At 37.3% G+C, this 16,842-nt stretch overlaps 1 protein-coding gene across 3 annotated transcripts; it reads right to left on the reverse strand.

Moving 5' to 3' along the window:
* Nucleotides 1–961: 961 nt before the first annotated feature.
* LOC134743772 (solute carrier family 52, riboflavin transporter, member 3) lies at nucleotides 962–11,804 on the reverse strand. 3 transcript variants are annotated; one of them, XM_063677442.1, is made up of 4 exons: nucleotides 11,143–11,804; nucleotides 9,676–9,779; nucleotides 3,317–4,397; nucleotides 962–2,968 (listed from the first exon to the last, which is right to left on the reverse strand). In XM_063677442.1, exons 3-4 carry the CDS (start codon nucleotides 4,340–4,342, stop codon nucleotides 2,762–2,764), a joined length of 1,233 nt encoding a protein of 410 aa, XP_063533512.1. In that variant the 5' UTR covers nucleotides 4,343–4,397; nucleotides 9,676–9,779; nucleotides 11,143–11,804; the 3' UTR covers nucleotides 962–2,761. The 3 variants fall into 3 exon arrangements, with proteins under 3 accessions (XP_063533512.1, XP_063533504.1, XP_063533497.1); XM_063677434.1 differs by lacking the exon at nucleotides 9,676–9,779; XM_063677427.1 differs by lacking the exons at nucleotides 9,676–9,779; nucleotides 11,143–11,804 and adding an exon at nucleotides 7,042–7,168.
* Between the last annotated feature and the right edge of the window lie 5,038 nt (nucleotides 11,805–16,842).

A 16,842-nucleotide genomic window follows, 5' to 3' on the forward strand; every position in this document is an offset into this window, starting at 1 on the left:
CACGATAATACTTTACGTATATTTATATTTACTTTACTTTACTTTACTATACCCGCCAGTCAACGACTATCATCGCCAATAATCACCTGCGACCCTTGAGTTATCGTATTTTCACGGAAACGTACGAACGTGTCTTTCTATTTCAACCAGTCTCGGTACAAAAAGTACTGAGGTTAACTGAAGTAGCATGACAAATACGAACGTTTCCGAGAAAATACGATAGAGAACAATTATGCACATCAATAAACTAATTGGTGACCCCTGCGCTAGAGGATGAGGTGTAATTTTGTCACTGGGTTCAAATCGTGCAAAGAAATGGCATATGATATGGGTCTTCCGTCGCGAGTTTTAACTTTTCTGTCGTTGAAAATTAACCATTATAGCACACAATCTTAACAGAAACCACATGCATATTCTACACCCTATGGTATGTTGTACGCGTGCCTGCTTACGCTCAGCTGCGGTCTTAATTATTTACTACTCTTTTTTTTTGCCTGCCTGTAGTGTTGAAGTTGAAGCACTATACACAGTGGCTACAAAATAAGTGCATTCCCGTTGCCAGGGAGGTTTTGGGATTATACTGAACAACTTTTAGTATGGCACCAACCCCGAAATCACGAATAAAAAAATTGGCTGGTCCATTTTCTATGGGAGGGTAAATTTTTTTTACGCGAGATCGTGGTCCCAAAACCTCCCTGGCAACGGGAATGCACTTATTTTTTACCCATCGTGTAGACAACATGCACTGTAACAAAAAGTTTGTAGAAAATATGGGGCATTATCTATGAAAAGGGACCTTATTGTCGATGGCGCTTACGCCGCACAGCGTCGCGCGGCATTGTATTTATATCGGAGCATCGTTAATAATGGCATAAGTGCCATCGACAATAAGATCCCTTTTCATAGATAACGTCACATTTGTAGGTATGAGAATGTTTGAAATCAAACAACAACATTATTGTCAACACTGTATAATTGTTAGTATCTAAAACTTCATAAGTACAATTATATCGTGATATTAACGAAAATGTCCATAACAAGGTATTATATCATAATTTAGGTAACTAATAAACAATAGGGTATTTGACAAATTTTTATTACCTAATGGTATCAGTCGATCAGGTTTGTTTTGAGGATCAAATCTCTGTATAGGACCCATTGTCTTAAAACAATACAAAAGTCGGACAAAGTTTGGCATCCGCACTTTACTGACGAAACGCTTCTAACAAAATGCTATTGCTTAGAAGCCGTTTCGATGTATGGAAAACAAGTAAATTGCGATTTTTGCGGTTTATGTATGCTGTTGCAATACAATACTTCTTTCAATAAAATGTAAGGAATCGAATGGTACCATTATTTATTTCCTATTTGGAAGTTAAACACATATTAAAGTTTGAAACTTGTATTTTTTTATCATTCTTATATATTTTTTAAGTTTCCAATTTATTGTGATGAATTGCTCATTTTCTATCTATTTAACTGTAGATATAAAATTCAACATGTGTCAATAACCCTATTTATAAGGTATAAACAAGTAGGTAAGTATCACTGACCATAACCATCTATAAATCATCAGAACTACTTATATAAGTACTACGAAACAGGATAATAAGTAATAACCCAAATTTAAAAACCTAAACGAAAATTTTATTTAAGTAGGTAATTTAGTAGGTATAATTAAGCAATTTGATTCAGCAAATAGTATACTGATATACAGAATTAAGGAAAAGTAAAGACAGCAGTTAGAAGCAAGTTTTAAGCATATTTATTTAAAAATATCATTGAAGATGCATGGAACCATGTAAATAAAAGTTTGACGTTGAGTTTGAAATTGAAGTTTGAAATGGTAGTTTAACTTTTAACTCTGGACACAAGTACCTACACTTATGCAGCTAAACGTTAAATTGTGTAGTAGATAACAGTGGGTTCATTATATATACTGGATCAATGATAAGATGACATTCTAGACATAGACACACATACATATGATAGTCATGATACAGTCTGTTAAGTGCAGTATCTATCAATGTCTGACGAGATTCACGACGGAATGACCCCTTGAATGGTCGTTTTATGCCCTTGTTGTACCTACAATCTACTATAAATACTCGGTTTAAATAAAGTGCATTACTAAGCCCCGTCAAGTAAAGCCATAATATAAGAGCTGTCAATTAAAACTATATTTAAAATCTTTAATGTAGTTTCACGGACCCGATACTACGAACAAGTATATGAAACTCATTTAGCAAGGACCAATTGAGGAGCAGGTACTCTACTCTACCTGCAGTTTGTCAAACATATTCTATATCACATATAAAACTTACTTCTACGGTCAGCCGTCAGCCGGTAAGTATTTCAGCTGGTAAGTATTTTTGAATTTTCATTTTTATTTATTTATATTTATTCAGTGATTTGCATAATTAAGCTTAACATAAGTTTAAAACACATAACTGTCAGTTTTGTTACATCCGCGAACTACCCGTACATACTTAGGAACATATGAAAATGCCCCTACACAACTTCAAACAAAACCTAGCCTTACGAATAGAACAAGCTTTCCACTCGTCGCAAAACAGTAATTTTTGATATCACAAAATACTTATATCAAATACTTATATTAAATCTAAAAACACACATAATTCAGTAACTTTCATTGACATCCAGCGTCGTAAGCTTCATTAGAACTACAAGTGTAAATCAAGCACCATCAAGCCAAACACGTGTAACTTAATTGTGGCCATCAAGTTTAGTAGTGGAGATACTATCTGAGGGGCGGGCAGGCGGGCGGCTGTGTGAAGATGGCGGTGTGGTTGACGAGCACGTAGAGCAGCGCGGAGCCCGCCGCCGAGCCCGCCTGCGTGGCCACCCCCGCGGCGCGCATGCCGCGCGCGCCGCCCCGCCTCGCCCACCCGTACACCCACATGCGCGCGTACGACACCACCCCGCTCACCAGCGTCCACGACAACACCTGGAATTAGGAGAATGCGGTCACTCAACTCCTGCTGACGGTCTATTGCACTTGCTAACTATTGCTTGAAGTTCAAATATCATGTACATCTAGGTATAGTTGGTGGAAAGCCACTAGAATGCTGAGACTGAAATGCTTTAATTTATCTTTATCGGGACCGCTTCATCTGATTATTGAACCGAAAATAGCAAAAGAGAAGGATTACGGTCCGTCTCCCTTGCACATGTGCGGTTAATGTTGAAACATTGAAACTTAAAAGGATCGAGGGCTCCAATCGACTACATTGTCATTGTTGGTTCATTGATCTCTTTTTCTTCTAATATCTAATAGAAGATGAGGCAAACTCACCACTAAAACGGCTCCGCCGGCGTGGTGGTGCAGCGGCGGTTCGGGGCTGAGCAGCGCCGCGACCAGGATGTAGGCGAGCGGCACCGCCGCGGCCGACAGCAGCGCCCCCAGCACGCGGCCCGGCAGCGGCGCCAGCCACACGCCCGCCAGGCACGCCGCCGGGTTCGCCATCGCGCCCAACGTCACCGCCAGGTGGTATGCCAGGTTCCCGTACGGCATGCACGAGTACGACTGCACGGACGGAAGAACCCCGTTTGAAAGCGCGTTGAGAACTCCCATGAGAACCAACACGAAAAGCCAATGCCCGCGATGAAGCGCTACCGGCTCGGATGTCGCTTCGTCATCCTTCGCGGCGGCGGCAGGTTCCACACGCTCCGATGCGAACCCACTGTATCGATCTACTATTACGAAGCTGGCCAAACTCATCGCTGACAAGCCTGACAACAGCAATAAGAACACAGTCGTGTCGAATCGCGGCGGCGGATAGACCGGTACCAGCCCTGTACCTTCATCGTTGAGTATGCACGTGGGCTCGCCGCCGATACCCTGAATCAAAGCTAAGATAGCCGGGATGAATCCGCTCAAACCTTCGCCGACTAAATACGTCGCGAGATACACGTCGCGGAAGTGCCTCAAGTACGGATAGAATAAAACAGAACTCGTACATCCTACGAGCGCCGCGAAGAAAGTTAAGAAGAGGAACGCGAGGGAGCGGTTTGCCACTGTCTGCTCGTAAAGGAAGGCATTGAGTGCAAGTGCGAGGGTTCCTACAACTAGCAATCCGTAGATGTAGGGAGAGTCAGAAGCTCGCGGTCGGAGCCGGCGCAACAGCGCGTAAGCCACTAATCCCAAGTTGGCAAGTTGGACAGCTAAAACCATGGATGAAGGCAGCGCCCAGCCCTCGGGCAGCCGTTCCACGAGCAGCGGCAGCTGGACGTAGAGCCCGTTGACGCCCAGCCACGTGCCCACGCCCCAGCAGGCCAGCAGGACGTCCAGGAGGAGGACGCGGCGCTGTGCTCCCCACATCGTGCGGTCGCTGTCTGAGCTCAGGCACGGAATGCGTTCTCGGTCCTCGTTCAACCTGTAACCAGCGAGTTTTACAATAAGGCGTTTTTAAATAGACGAAGAATAATTTGACACAGATAACATTAAAGCTTAAACTTTTGTACGTTTTCTCACTTTATGATCACTTTAAACTATGTATTAGCGATTAAGAGTCAACTGTCTTAAAGCGAGGAACTCTACCGCAGAGAACACCAAGTCAAGCGATCGCGTGAGTTCTAATAATACTGTACGAATGTTGCGGCAGATATGTATATATAAACGCTTGTCCATTTGATGTGCGGTCGTTGATTATGAATATTATGATAACAATTGTAAATATTAGGTACCAGATAATACTAAGTTATTAATTACTACATGTACAAAATATTACCCGGATTGGTGCAGATTGAATCGTACACAAGTTTTGTATTCCAACACTTCCAACTGGTTCCGAACGAGTGATGTAAGGACTGGAAGGTGGAAGCAACGGATCCTATGTTAACTTTCTGATGTTGGTAACTTAGGAAATAAATGATAAAGAAGATCGATCAATCGTGGACCATTTGGTAAATTAGACACGACAGCTATTATTAACTAAACTTTCAAATCAATCAAAAGACAATTCCGACCAAGGACAATTCATATGGTGTACGTTGTACCCCCACCTTTTCCAGTTTTAAATTGGTCATTGGTATACGAGTACAAACGATGCTACAGTAAATACGATTAGTTGTGCAAGGAACTCGAGGAACCGGCTTGCCTCATTTTAAGGAGTTGAGCACTTTGAAAAAGTCTTTAATCACCACCACAAAAACGAACCTTACGTAAAAGAGTATCAATATAGAATAACAATTCCTTTTAGCTATGCCGTAGTCGGATAAAATTTCTCTGTAAGTATTTTAGAGATTGAGATAACTTTTTGAAGGCGGATTATATTTACCTATGCAGAGTAAATATTTACAAGCATAAGTAAATACATACGTACTTTTTGAAAAATATCAATAATAAAAATAAATTAAATGTCTTAGTACCCACCATATTGCGAGAGTGACAGTCAGTTTCAGATCGACAGTGTAACTTAATTAATTATAGGTAATTCAGAAAACTCTACACTTGAAACTATTTATGAACTTCGACCAACCTTGGCCACTTAAAAGGAATTTAATGATGATTGTACTAACAATCATATGCTATGCTCGTATTTAAAGGATTTTACCAATCGATGTTGCCGGCACTTGATTACATCGGAACCTGATCGGAACTCGTTAATCATTTTATGTATTATGAAATAGGTACACATAATAGGTAAACGTAAGCGAACTAAAATAACAATGAAAATAATATGCAAGGATAACATACCCGTCACTCATGTTGATTAACACACACGCAGGTAAAATGCAGCATAAATGCTAAGTTGTAATAAATGATTTGAAGAACATTAAAGTAAACTAAATTAATTAGAACACGGTGCGCATCCAGAGGCTCTGTCTAAGGAACTGAGAGAGTCTGAAGCAAACGCAGTGTTTTATTTAGTGCTCTCTAGCTAGAGACTATTCTTCACCCATCGCGAGTGAAGTGAGATCAGAGTTAACAAACATTATATTAATTAAATTGGTAACTATTATTTATATAAAGGCACATTTATTTATTAAAACTGTATTGCACATCAAAGGTACAAATGGCGGACTTAACGCCATATGGTACATCAGATTATGCGTTCACTTTTTATTGTTCCTTTTTCTCTTTTTTCTGCTATTTTTAGCGTGTTTTGTTTCCATTAAAGTAGGGACCCTTGTCTTGCTCAAACTTCGGAGCGACGTGCGAATCGGACACAGTGTACCATGCCCCTTATTATCAATTAACCCATACAAAATATATCCGAGGAGTGTTAAAACAGTCTGTATGAAATCCCCTCAGTAGTAAACAATAATTACGAGACAAAGTCACCCCGGTCATCAAAGTTCTTTTATCGAAATGATTCATATTTAAACATTATTTGCACATTCAACACAGTCTCTCATTTCATGCCATCATCACTGAAAAAAATAATTAGCCCAAGTCATTGAGTAATTCAACAAAATACTGATGTAGTAAAAAAAATTTATATCAATATCCTAAAACCGAATTTCTTGCGTCGACCTGTTTGGCCGGTGTTAGACATAGTTCGCAAGTGCAATTTTTGTGTTAGTGCAAACATTTCTTTCAGAGTTTCCGCAGTTTAGCCAAAACAATGACTACGGTACCCATGTTTATAAAGGCGTACGTCTGCTGCCTTTACCTACACTTAAAGTTTAAAAAAAGTTCCGTACCGTTCGTTTCCACGGAATTTAAAAAAAACACTAGTGCAAGTGGGCATTGAAAGATAAATGCGCTTGCGCAAAGCTAAGCTCAGATGACGCCGCAATTGTTTCGATTACAACATTCGATTCTACAAAAAAAAAAGACCAATTTCCAGTTTATGGAGTTACGAAGTCGTGGCTTAAAGCAATATTAACCTCTCAAAATTTACTTGTATTTAAATCACAGTTGATAACCACAACAAAAACAAGCGGAGCTTATAATGGTCAACAGAATTTTCTAAAGGTTCCAGTTGGAATCAATTATATGTAATCTATGGGTTTATCTTTATAACTTCAATTTCTTGAGCAACTTCTATAAAGTCATATAGGAAGTTATCGTACCTATCTACTGCATGCGTAAGAGCTTCTCCCAGCTCTACGACCGAAGCCGGCGCCGCTTCGATCTCCGCGCCTGCGCGCTGGTCTTCGGGGCCTTCAGTCACCATAACACACAACACACACACTGTACCTACTGTACAATACCATACAATACTTTACCGAAACTAGTTATACAAAAAAAGACTTGGTTTGAAATTACTGAATTGTATGAGAAATGCAGTTATATTTTATACCTGGGACTTTTTATCTTTACGGAGTATCTAAATGTGCGTGTTAACAAATAAACCGGTCATTTCCAAGTAATAGCTCTTAATTGACGCATTAAAAACTTATTTAAAATAAACGTAAAGTTGAACGAGACTTGATCAATCGACCTTCTGTCGAGTAAAGAACAGCAAACTCTTCACGCGCAACTATGTAATTATACGATAAATACATTAATTAACGAACTGTGCAAATAAACCGCTGTCACGTTCTGACTTAGGTATGCCGGTTAACCACCATATCTAACTATCATTAAGCACACTAAGATGTTGGGCAACTAAAATAGGTCATTTGAAACTGACTTTTTTTAACTATGGGATGCGCCAATTCCACATATGATATGTCCTATCCCCTATATACCCTTGCACTTTTTTTTTGACGCTGTGGGAATGCAGTTACCCATCGTCCGTCAGGCCTGAGGTCAGGACATTTTGAGAAAGAGAGGTGCCTACCCATTAAACCCACGCCGGCGCTTCGCACAATGATCGAGGGTCAGAAACGCTTTGACTCCCCCGAGCTTAAGACGAGGTAGACACATGCTGATATCTTACATTTTAGATTTAACTTTCTTAGCTGACATCATAAAATAATTATTTAATTAAGTCCACTCTTATCCTAATGATGATGGAGCAAATTAGTGCCTATTTTTACTTAGTATTGTAACTTTCTCTGACCAAGATACCTACTTATGTTATATTTAGCAGTGAGCGGGGTAAGCGGGTAGTGCGGGTACTGAGCGCTTAGCTCCGCCCAGACCACGCGTCTTAAAATACATCAAATTACGTAAAAATATTTTCTATAATGTTAATATTCAGAGCAAAATGGGGACCACGTTTGTATGGGGTTGGGGAATCGGTCATCCACTTTCCTCTTAAGGTGCTAGTTTTGTATAGACAACCAGCACCGGGACCACATCCTCATTATGAAATAACAAGTGGCAGTCAGTGACATTTTACCATTTGTAGGTATTGTCACGGATTGTTATCTGATAAGCAAATTAATCTTACTGAATGCATGCCCTGGGGCAAAGTAAACAGTGATGAAACTGCAATGCTTATCTTATAATGTGTAAACTAAGTTAGCTAAACCAGTGGAGACACATCCTTTCGGGCATTCTCGGCTCCGTTCGGCTCAGCATTGCTCCGAGCAATTATTAGGGTTGGCACAACTTGACGTCCCTTTGCGTGCACGATCACAGATAAGATAATGACTCTAATTTTGACAACCCTAAATAGCCGAAAGGGTTAGTGCCATAAAGGACAGCATGATTCGTCCCTGACTCGCTGTCAAACTTCGGTTTTGTAGGTAGTGTCCTTTCTGTACGGTAGTACTGTGTTCTGTGGTTAAACAATCTCGTTACATAGGTATATACGGAGTTGGTCAAGCAAATCTTGTCAGAAAAAAGCGCGATATTCAAATTTACTATGGGAAGATATACCTTTGCGCCTACATTTTTAAAAATTTGCCGCCTTTTTCTACTGACACGATTTGCTTGACCAACTATATGTACATTTTTGGCTTCTAAATTCCTTTGTAAAGATGTAGTGTAAAGTTGATTGTGAAAATTATGTAGGTATGTTTACAAAGCATAGAAAATGTTTGAGTACTTAAATAATAAGCAAGGTTTAGACTAGCAAGAACTTGCATGCAATTCTCATTACATTGCGGTATCTGATAAACATTTTGAATACAATTTACCTTAGTAGTCAGTAATGTAACGTTAGTTGCATGCAAGTTCTTGCTAGTCTAAACCTCGCTTTACAAACAGACTCAACTCATATTAAGATTTCATGATTTATTGTCTATCGATGGTTGGTAATCCAATTTAATTATATTTTCATGACAGATTAGTTGGCCTAAAGGGAAAGATACAAAGCAATTTCTAGGGTGACAGTAAATTAAGGTTAAAAAATTGCAAAACTAAGGTTAAAAAAAATATGTTATGCGTTTGCAGATGGCAGATTCATTGGCAGATGAGATCTCAAATGAATTCCAGCGTTTTAAATAGTTTTTACTATAACTAGGAAGTGGTAAAAATTTCAATGTTGATGATTTATAATTGAATCTGTTTCTTGTAAATGAGATCATCAAAATGAGAACATAAGAAAAGTATGATACTTTATCAGATAACTATGTTATAGCCTCCTAAGGCCCAGCCATACAAATGCAAAACACCAAAATTTGCCACTGAATTTTGGACTTATAGTGCAAGGAATTGAGTTGATTCTTATTTGTTTGAAAATTTAACGAAACAAAAGAAATGCAACTTTGTTCCAATTGAATATGGTTTAAATTTCATCTAACTGAAAAAGTACTATCGGTAGGACCTTGGGCCTTAGGAGGATAGAAATAAATTATGAAGAAGCAACTTACAAGTGAGTCAAATGAAGGGTGCTAGTGTGTCAGAACAGTGAGTCCGTGCAGGGCACAGCAAACATCGGAAGGGTGCAGAGGATAGCTACTTAGTGAGAAGATACCTGCACACACACACACAAACTGCAATATATGGCAATGCAATAGGGTATTTGACTACTAGTCAAATCAGTTTCTTTTTTCGAACTGTTAGAACGATTTTGCTACTATGGAATTTATATGAAACACTTGTATGTGACGTCACAATCAAATTACCTACTCTTTATAGTTTTATACGGGTTTTAAAATAGAAATTGTGTCTAAAAATAACTGCTGTCTATGTTTCTTTATTAATCTTCTGGTGCTTTATTTTTGTAAAATAATTTATTTTAAATACAGTCAGAAATAAAATATTACAAGAAGTAAATTATTGTGTAGCCATAATCATGTGGAATTCTAGAGGATGGGGAAGGGCTCTCATTCACTTTGCAGATTCACAGACAGTTCAAAAATGGCGGTTAAAATATCATTTTTCTCCAAGTTACTTCAGAAAATAATTATTATTTGAAGAATAAGATTACTTCTAGGTGTTTCCTTGGCAAAAGTTTCCAGATTTCAATTTGACAATCCCCGGACCGATTCCAAACTGTCATCATGGAAATCAAATCATGCAAATCAATGAAAATCATGGAAAATTCAGACGTGATGGCTGGTGCAAGTTTTGATATTTAAAACGAGACAGATCCAAGTGACCAGATTGAATGTGAGCAAGATGTTAGAAAAATACTACCTGTTGGTCAGATGATTTTGGCTTCACAATGAGGACATGGCCATTTTTGTGCAGACAAACCTCGGTTAGTAATAATATTGTCTTTGGTTACCGTGATTTGGATTGGGTTTGGTTTTAGTACTCATGAAGTAAAACTATGTAAATGGATTATATGGATTTACAAATTAATCTCCCGCTGACCGCAAACACTGTAAAGGATTTGAAAAGCTGCAGCTTAAAGGTAAACCCCTGCATAGAAATTTGTATGTTAAGATGCTAAGCTAATATAAAGCTGACTGTATGTATTTTAAATTCATTATATGCAATAATACTCAGTTTACATAATTTTATTTCTTGGTTAGTAATAGGGGATATTACTGCAATGTTCTGCCACCAGAGCACTAGCCTTTTTAGTAAACCATAGAGTAACTTATACATACTGTACCTTTAACAGAAGTTTTCAGAGATAATAAAATATGACATTGATGCATCAAGGCAGTTTGTTTACAGAGGACCTACCGGGAAACGCGAATCCGAAACTTGGCTATCTGCCTCTCCATCACTCGAATATGCAAGTGACAGAGATGTTAGATAACGAAACTTCGATTTTCTTGTCTCCCGATAGACCCTCAGATTGTGGTAGTGGCGCCCCATACGCAGAGTTTCGCGTAATATTCCCTATTGAGGTGTGCAATAAAGAGTATTTGTTGGGTCCTCACCTGACGGCACTGATATCAGTCATGGTAGGCCGCTTCAACAGCCTCTCTCGCGGGTCCTACAGTGTCCAGCACGTGCCACCATTAAAATCACTTCACACGTTTACCATACATTACAATATTTTCCCAACCATTCAATATGTTCTGCTTAATTAACCTAGCTTTATGGCAAGTGACGCACGATATTTGCTTCACTGTAGAAATCGATTCGACGCCAATTGTTTTAGCACTTTGAACTTGATTTCTGTAGTCAAACTTTTATTGCATCATCATGTCATGTGTTTTGTAAGTGCAAATGTAAATCACAAAAAAATATATCGCAAAGTAAACTGTCTGTACATTTGTCATGGCTGGGATTCGAACATAAACACCCCCAGACTATTTTAAGTTATCGTAGCCGACCTGATAACTCTACGTGAGATATCAAACTGACGAACGTCTGAAACTGATAGGCGATAGACGTGGCGAACTGGCGTCTGGCGATCATGATTTCATGACGTTAATATTCTTCATTCTTAGTTCGATGTCGATAAAAAAGGATACAAAGATATAAGTTGCACAAATAAAAAAAGGACGGCGATTTCGAGAATATGCTACATCGAACGCGAAACTTGGGTCAAGGAAAAGGATCAGCTGATTGTCAATGTCTACTCAACTGTCAAGATTTGACACTGACACTATAGCCTTAAGTTCTACTAGATTCAAATGTCTCATCAAGTCATCAATCAATGGACCCCATGACAAAATCAAAATCGTTGAAGACTTATCTTGGTCTAACAACTCTATCTGTAGAGCTGTAGAGTCTGTCTAGGCTAACTTTGCACCGACTTGAACAGAACAAATTAGGGCAGTGTCATTATTATTTTCATAGAAATATGACAACAAAAACGTAGGAAATACAATAAATGTAGTGAAGGTCAGCTTCGAGCGTACCCGCTTTTGTGTACATACAATATACAAAAGTATATAATTTATAGACATGTAAGTATAAATAATAAATTATTTTTAAATATCATTCAAAATATAATAACTAGAAAAAGGAGCATTATTTTCTAAATGGCAACATTTAGCATGGCACGTTTTTCTCCTTACCAAGCGAAATTAAACTTTAACATAATGAAGTTAGAGTACCTTTTATCTATTTACATTTTTGACAGTACTTGTTACTTGTTGTATATGAAAATACCTTGGTCGCCCTAAAGAAAGAGACAGAGGTCTTGGAGTTATCTCGCCCGGCAGGTTTTTTGGAGGCGAAATCAAAGTCTACTTTAATCCCTTTCGTTCTTTAGTTTGCCTCGCCATTTTAACGGATGCTACCTGGGCTGGCGCTACAGTGGGATGCCACTTTGTTGGGTATAAATGTACAACAAAGAAATTGGAAGAATGACCCGTTCTGTTGAAAAATTACGAAAATGACAATATGGCAAATCCAACTTTGTTATCTCTGAACCGTCTGAACGTAGTGTTATTCTCTTTGGTTATCTCTGTTACTGGGCTGTCTGGGCTAGACATGGAGAGGGAAGAAAATCCGGATTTTTCATTCTCTAAAGACAATAAAGCCGGTTTTACGTATAAATAAGGCATGAAAGGATTACTTACTTGCCGTGAGTATAAACGAAAATAACTTCACATTCGTAAAAAAAGACAACCGACAAATCAGAACACTATTAAGGCAACTAAAGTATTGCAATGTTTACATTACAATTACATAACAGTTACGTATGATAAGAAAGCGATTAAAAGATAGTCATGATAAGCCATTTAATGCTTTATGTGCTGCATTGTTATTGTTACCACTGGTTACCACAATACCTAATACACTAAATAGATTCGCTAAGTATATATACCTACCTAATTAGCTATCCATGCAAATTGCATTGTTTTGTTAATATTAATTGTAACTTCATTTATACTTATGTTCAATTTTAATTCTTATTATTATTATTACAAAAAAAACGATCATTATACGACAAGTAGTACAACAAAGAGTAGTATAATATATAGGAGAAAGAGAGCCCTCTCGTGGAACTTTTTTGTATCCATTTTGAAGCGCCATCTGTAAATCTGAACAACAAGCATTAACGTCAATATTCATACCTACAGGGCCTGTTTACATATTGATTAATGTTTAGTACGACTTCATACATTTGTTAAAAATGTATAAACTCACACTAAACACTAATCAATATGTAAACAGGGTCATATATCTATAATTTGTTATATCGAGTTTGCTTTTCTAGTACCCATTAATCAACAACTTTATTATAATATTTGCTTGATGTAAGATATATTGGCAAGCACATATTGTAAAGACATACAGGAAAAGTAAGTACAATACAATGTTATACAAAGCATGATTTTAACAAGAAAATTATAATAAAGTAGCTCGTTAAATACTGGATAAAATAAAATAATAAGGTGAGTATAAATTGGAAAGAAAAGATAGTTGATATTTCATAATTTAAAATTCAAAAGTTTATTACACAAGTCGGTATAACATTTACATGAAGAAAACATCGTCACATTTACAAATACATGAGCCAAAAGTTTACTACACATGTCGATATAACATTTACATGAGGAAAACATCGCAACATATACAAATACAGGAGGCAATATCTACCTCATGCATGGGTAAACATAATTTTACTTAACCTGCCTAGTTTCCCACTCATCTACTCAAAGGTTATTTGGAAGAGATCCCTTATAGGGATAAATTCGCCTTTGTACTTCCATTACTATATGTTTATGTTTATCAAAAAATGTTCCTAGTTAAACTTCTTATACCTACACAGTTTACACAATAAATATTTCTGATTTCTGATAAAGTATTTTTGTAAACCTGTGTTGTGTACAATAAATTGATTGCTACTATGTTTGTGGTGGACTTGGTCACTTTTTCTTCAGTGTATGATATCTATTTCAGTTTATAAAAAACATATACTTTATACCACAATAAACGTATCACACGATAGCAATTGGAAGAGACCGGAGAATTAGCGTCATGGCTCTTAGAGGGAAAGATATTATGTAATAAGAAAAAACCGATTAAATAAAGACTTTTTTATATGTACATACACAACAATCCATGGAGCCTAGGCTTTCGTTAAAATTTACAATATAAAGCTAATAAGAACAGGTGAAGGCCTACCAATTAGCGTTGGGAGCTTACTATCACACCATGGCAATTAGAAGAGATCTGGCAATTAGCGTCGTGGCTCTTAGAGATAATGATATTATTTAATAAATAAATAAAAACGATTAAATAAAGATATTTTTATGTACATTTTCAAGCTTAGCAAGCTTTCAGTAGGTAAATAATTTATTACAAGTACACCATTTGTCTATAACAGATTTTCTCTTTTTTGCTGAAAGTCCATGCATTTTAGTATGAAACAATTTATAAGAAAATCAAATAACCTAAGCCAAAGCAGACATTAAAAATGTACAGATGGACATAAATTTATATTAAACATATTAGTTTTTTTTATCAAAATAAATATCTGCCAACTTGTATTTATACTAAACGTTACAATACAGTCTGTACAATATAAAAATGAAGCAAGGAAATTAAATTCGATTCGTCAATAATATATTCAATTTGGAGATATTAAAGGTCCCTAATGTCAAAAAAACAATATTTATTTTGATGAAAATAAAAGACACGAATTCCATATAACTTTGGATATGAACATCCGACCAAAATGACATTTTAACATAACGGTAATAAATAGTGAATTATCTATCTAACAAAATGTAAACACATTGTGAGGTGTATGAGGAATGTTATGAAATTGAAGGAAGCGAAATAGGTATGTCAGGATCGTAGCAAGTGGAAATCCGTGGTCTCTGCCTACCCCTCCGGGAAATAGGCGTGATTATATGTATGTATGTATGTATATCAGTAGATACAACTTTTTGCCTATAATTTTAGTAACAATACGTTTTGGTTCTGATATGTTAAGTGTGCATCACGAAATGGACCCAACTCAGCGTAATGCTAGATATAAAGCCAGCGCTGGTCTTCCGTGCGGTCCTTGAAGTGAGAAAGGCTTAGGCACATGTTAAAATGAAATTATTAGCAAAGTGCAGTCGGTGGAGGGAGAACACACATAATATTATGGAATGTCCCACATGAATTCTAGCAGCATCAGTTTGATAATTTCACTCCCGTAGAGAAGCCCACAAAATAAGGACAGCAGCACCCGTCGTGCACCTAGCCTAGCGAATATGAAATATGTAAGTAATTGTTTTGCGTCAGGAGACTAAGCTAACAGTCTTATAAACGAATGCTACGGAATACACAACTAATACGTGTCCAATAAGTCAAAATTGTACCATATTACAGAGACGCATAGTCTTTACGGTTAATGCATGAAGTTTGGAGATGTGAAAGGTCCTTCCTCATCATCTTCCGTGCGTTATCCCGGCATTTTGCCACGACTCATGGGAGCCTGGGATCCGCTTGACAAGTAATCCTAAGAATCGGCGTAGGCACTAGTTTTTACGAAAGCGACTGCTATCTGATTGGTTATTTTGTGTTTAATTCCTTCGAATATAATTGTGTTTATGCCACTGTGGTAAGTTTAATTTCGCCTAATAATCTTTTCATCGTTTTGCCAGGTGGAAGTGAAAAATATTCACACAACAGCCTGTATTAGCACTTCGGACTCTATTTGTAAAGCGAGAATGCCATATTTTTTTTCTTTTAGTGAATAGCGTCGTCCTTTAGGGTGCTTCGTTGATTGTTATTGCATTTTCACTAAAAGCTGAGCTGGTTTCGTCATGTGCTGCACAATGTCATACTGTCTGGAACGCGGCAGTGCTTGTATGAAAGTCCCCTTTTGGGCAAACGGTTATCTTCCATTTGAAGTTGTTTTACCTTAAGCTGCACCTCACGTTTGTTCGAACCTGAAAGAAAACAAAATTATAATATTATACGTATAATTTTTAATAAATTTTGGTTTTAGTCTGTCACTATAAATTTAAGTTTTTTATGTCACCAAATTTATTGTTGATACAACTTTTTATCATCAACTGTATTTTTATTTCTACAATAGGCTAAGATGTCAAATTTTTATTTATGGTATCAATCGATCAGGTTTGTTTTTAGGATGGGATGAGATCCATTGCAAAAGACAAAAGTCAGAAATGATAGTCAAAGTCCGACGTCAACTACTGATGTGGAACACATACGGGCAGAAACAATGCCACTAACGGGAGCACACGCAAGCGGCATTCCCTAAGTAAGGCTACAGACGAAAATCGCTAGTAAGCTATATAAACGCCCCATTGTAAAACTGTATCCTCGTCTATCATTCCAAAACTTAATCTTCTTGAGCGGTTGTTCAATATTCTTGCGGTATGCGGCCGGAGCGATAATATAAGTATATCAACTTTAGCGGGCTACAATTGCTATTCAATATTGTCCTGTCTCGTTGGCCAGTAGTCCTAGTAGTAGTACCTTCGAGTTTTTATGTAAAAGAGGTTATGCCGAAAAGGAATTTGGCGCAGCAGCGCATAATGCAGAGGTGGTGGCATTATAATCACACACCAGGAATACTAATCCACACCTTTTTGTAAAACAAAATATAACTAAATGTCAAAACTAAATGTAACTAAATATAACTAAATGTTATTATATATCTTGTTATAATAATTGGTGACGTTATAAATATTTACCTTCATTTAATGTCTTTCTTT

Source organism: Cydia strobilella, chromosome 1 (assembly GCF_947568885.1).
Source record: "Cydia strobilella chromosome 1, ilCydStro3.1, whole genome shotgun sequence".
Taxonomy (NCBI): Eukaryota; Metazoa; Arthropoda; class Insecta; order Lepidoptera; family Tortricidae; genus Cydia; species Cydia strobilella.

Excerpts from the sequence above, each read along its gene's own strand:
- LOC134743772 (XM_063677427.1), bottom strand. The coding sequence starts at position 7,145 with ATGGTGACTGAAGGCCCCGAAGACCAGCGCGCAGGCGCGGAGATCGAA. Across the intron at positions 4,398-7,041 it reads CTTACGCATGCAGTAGATAG|GTTGAACGAGGACCGAGAAC; the intron begins GTACGATAACTT and ends CGCTGGTTACAG. Across the intron at positions 2,969-3,316 it reads CCGGCGGAGCCGTTTTAGTG|GTGTTGTCGTGGACGCTGGT; the intron begins GTGAGTTTGCCT and ends TCCTAATTCCAG.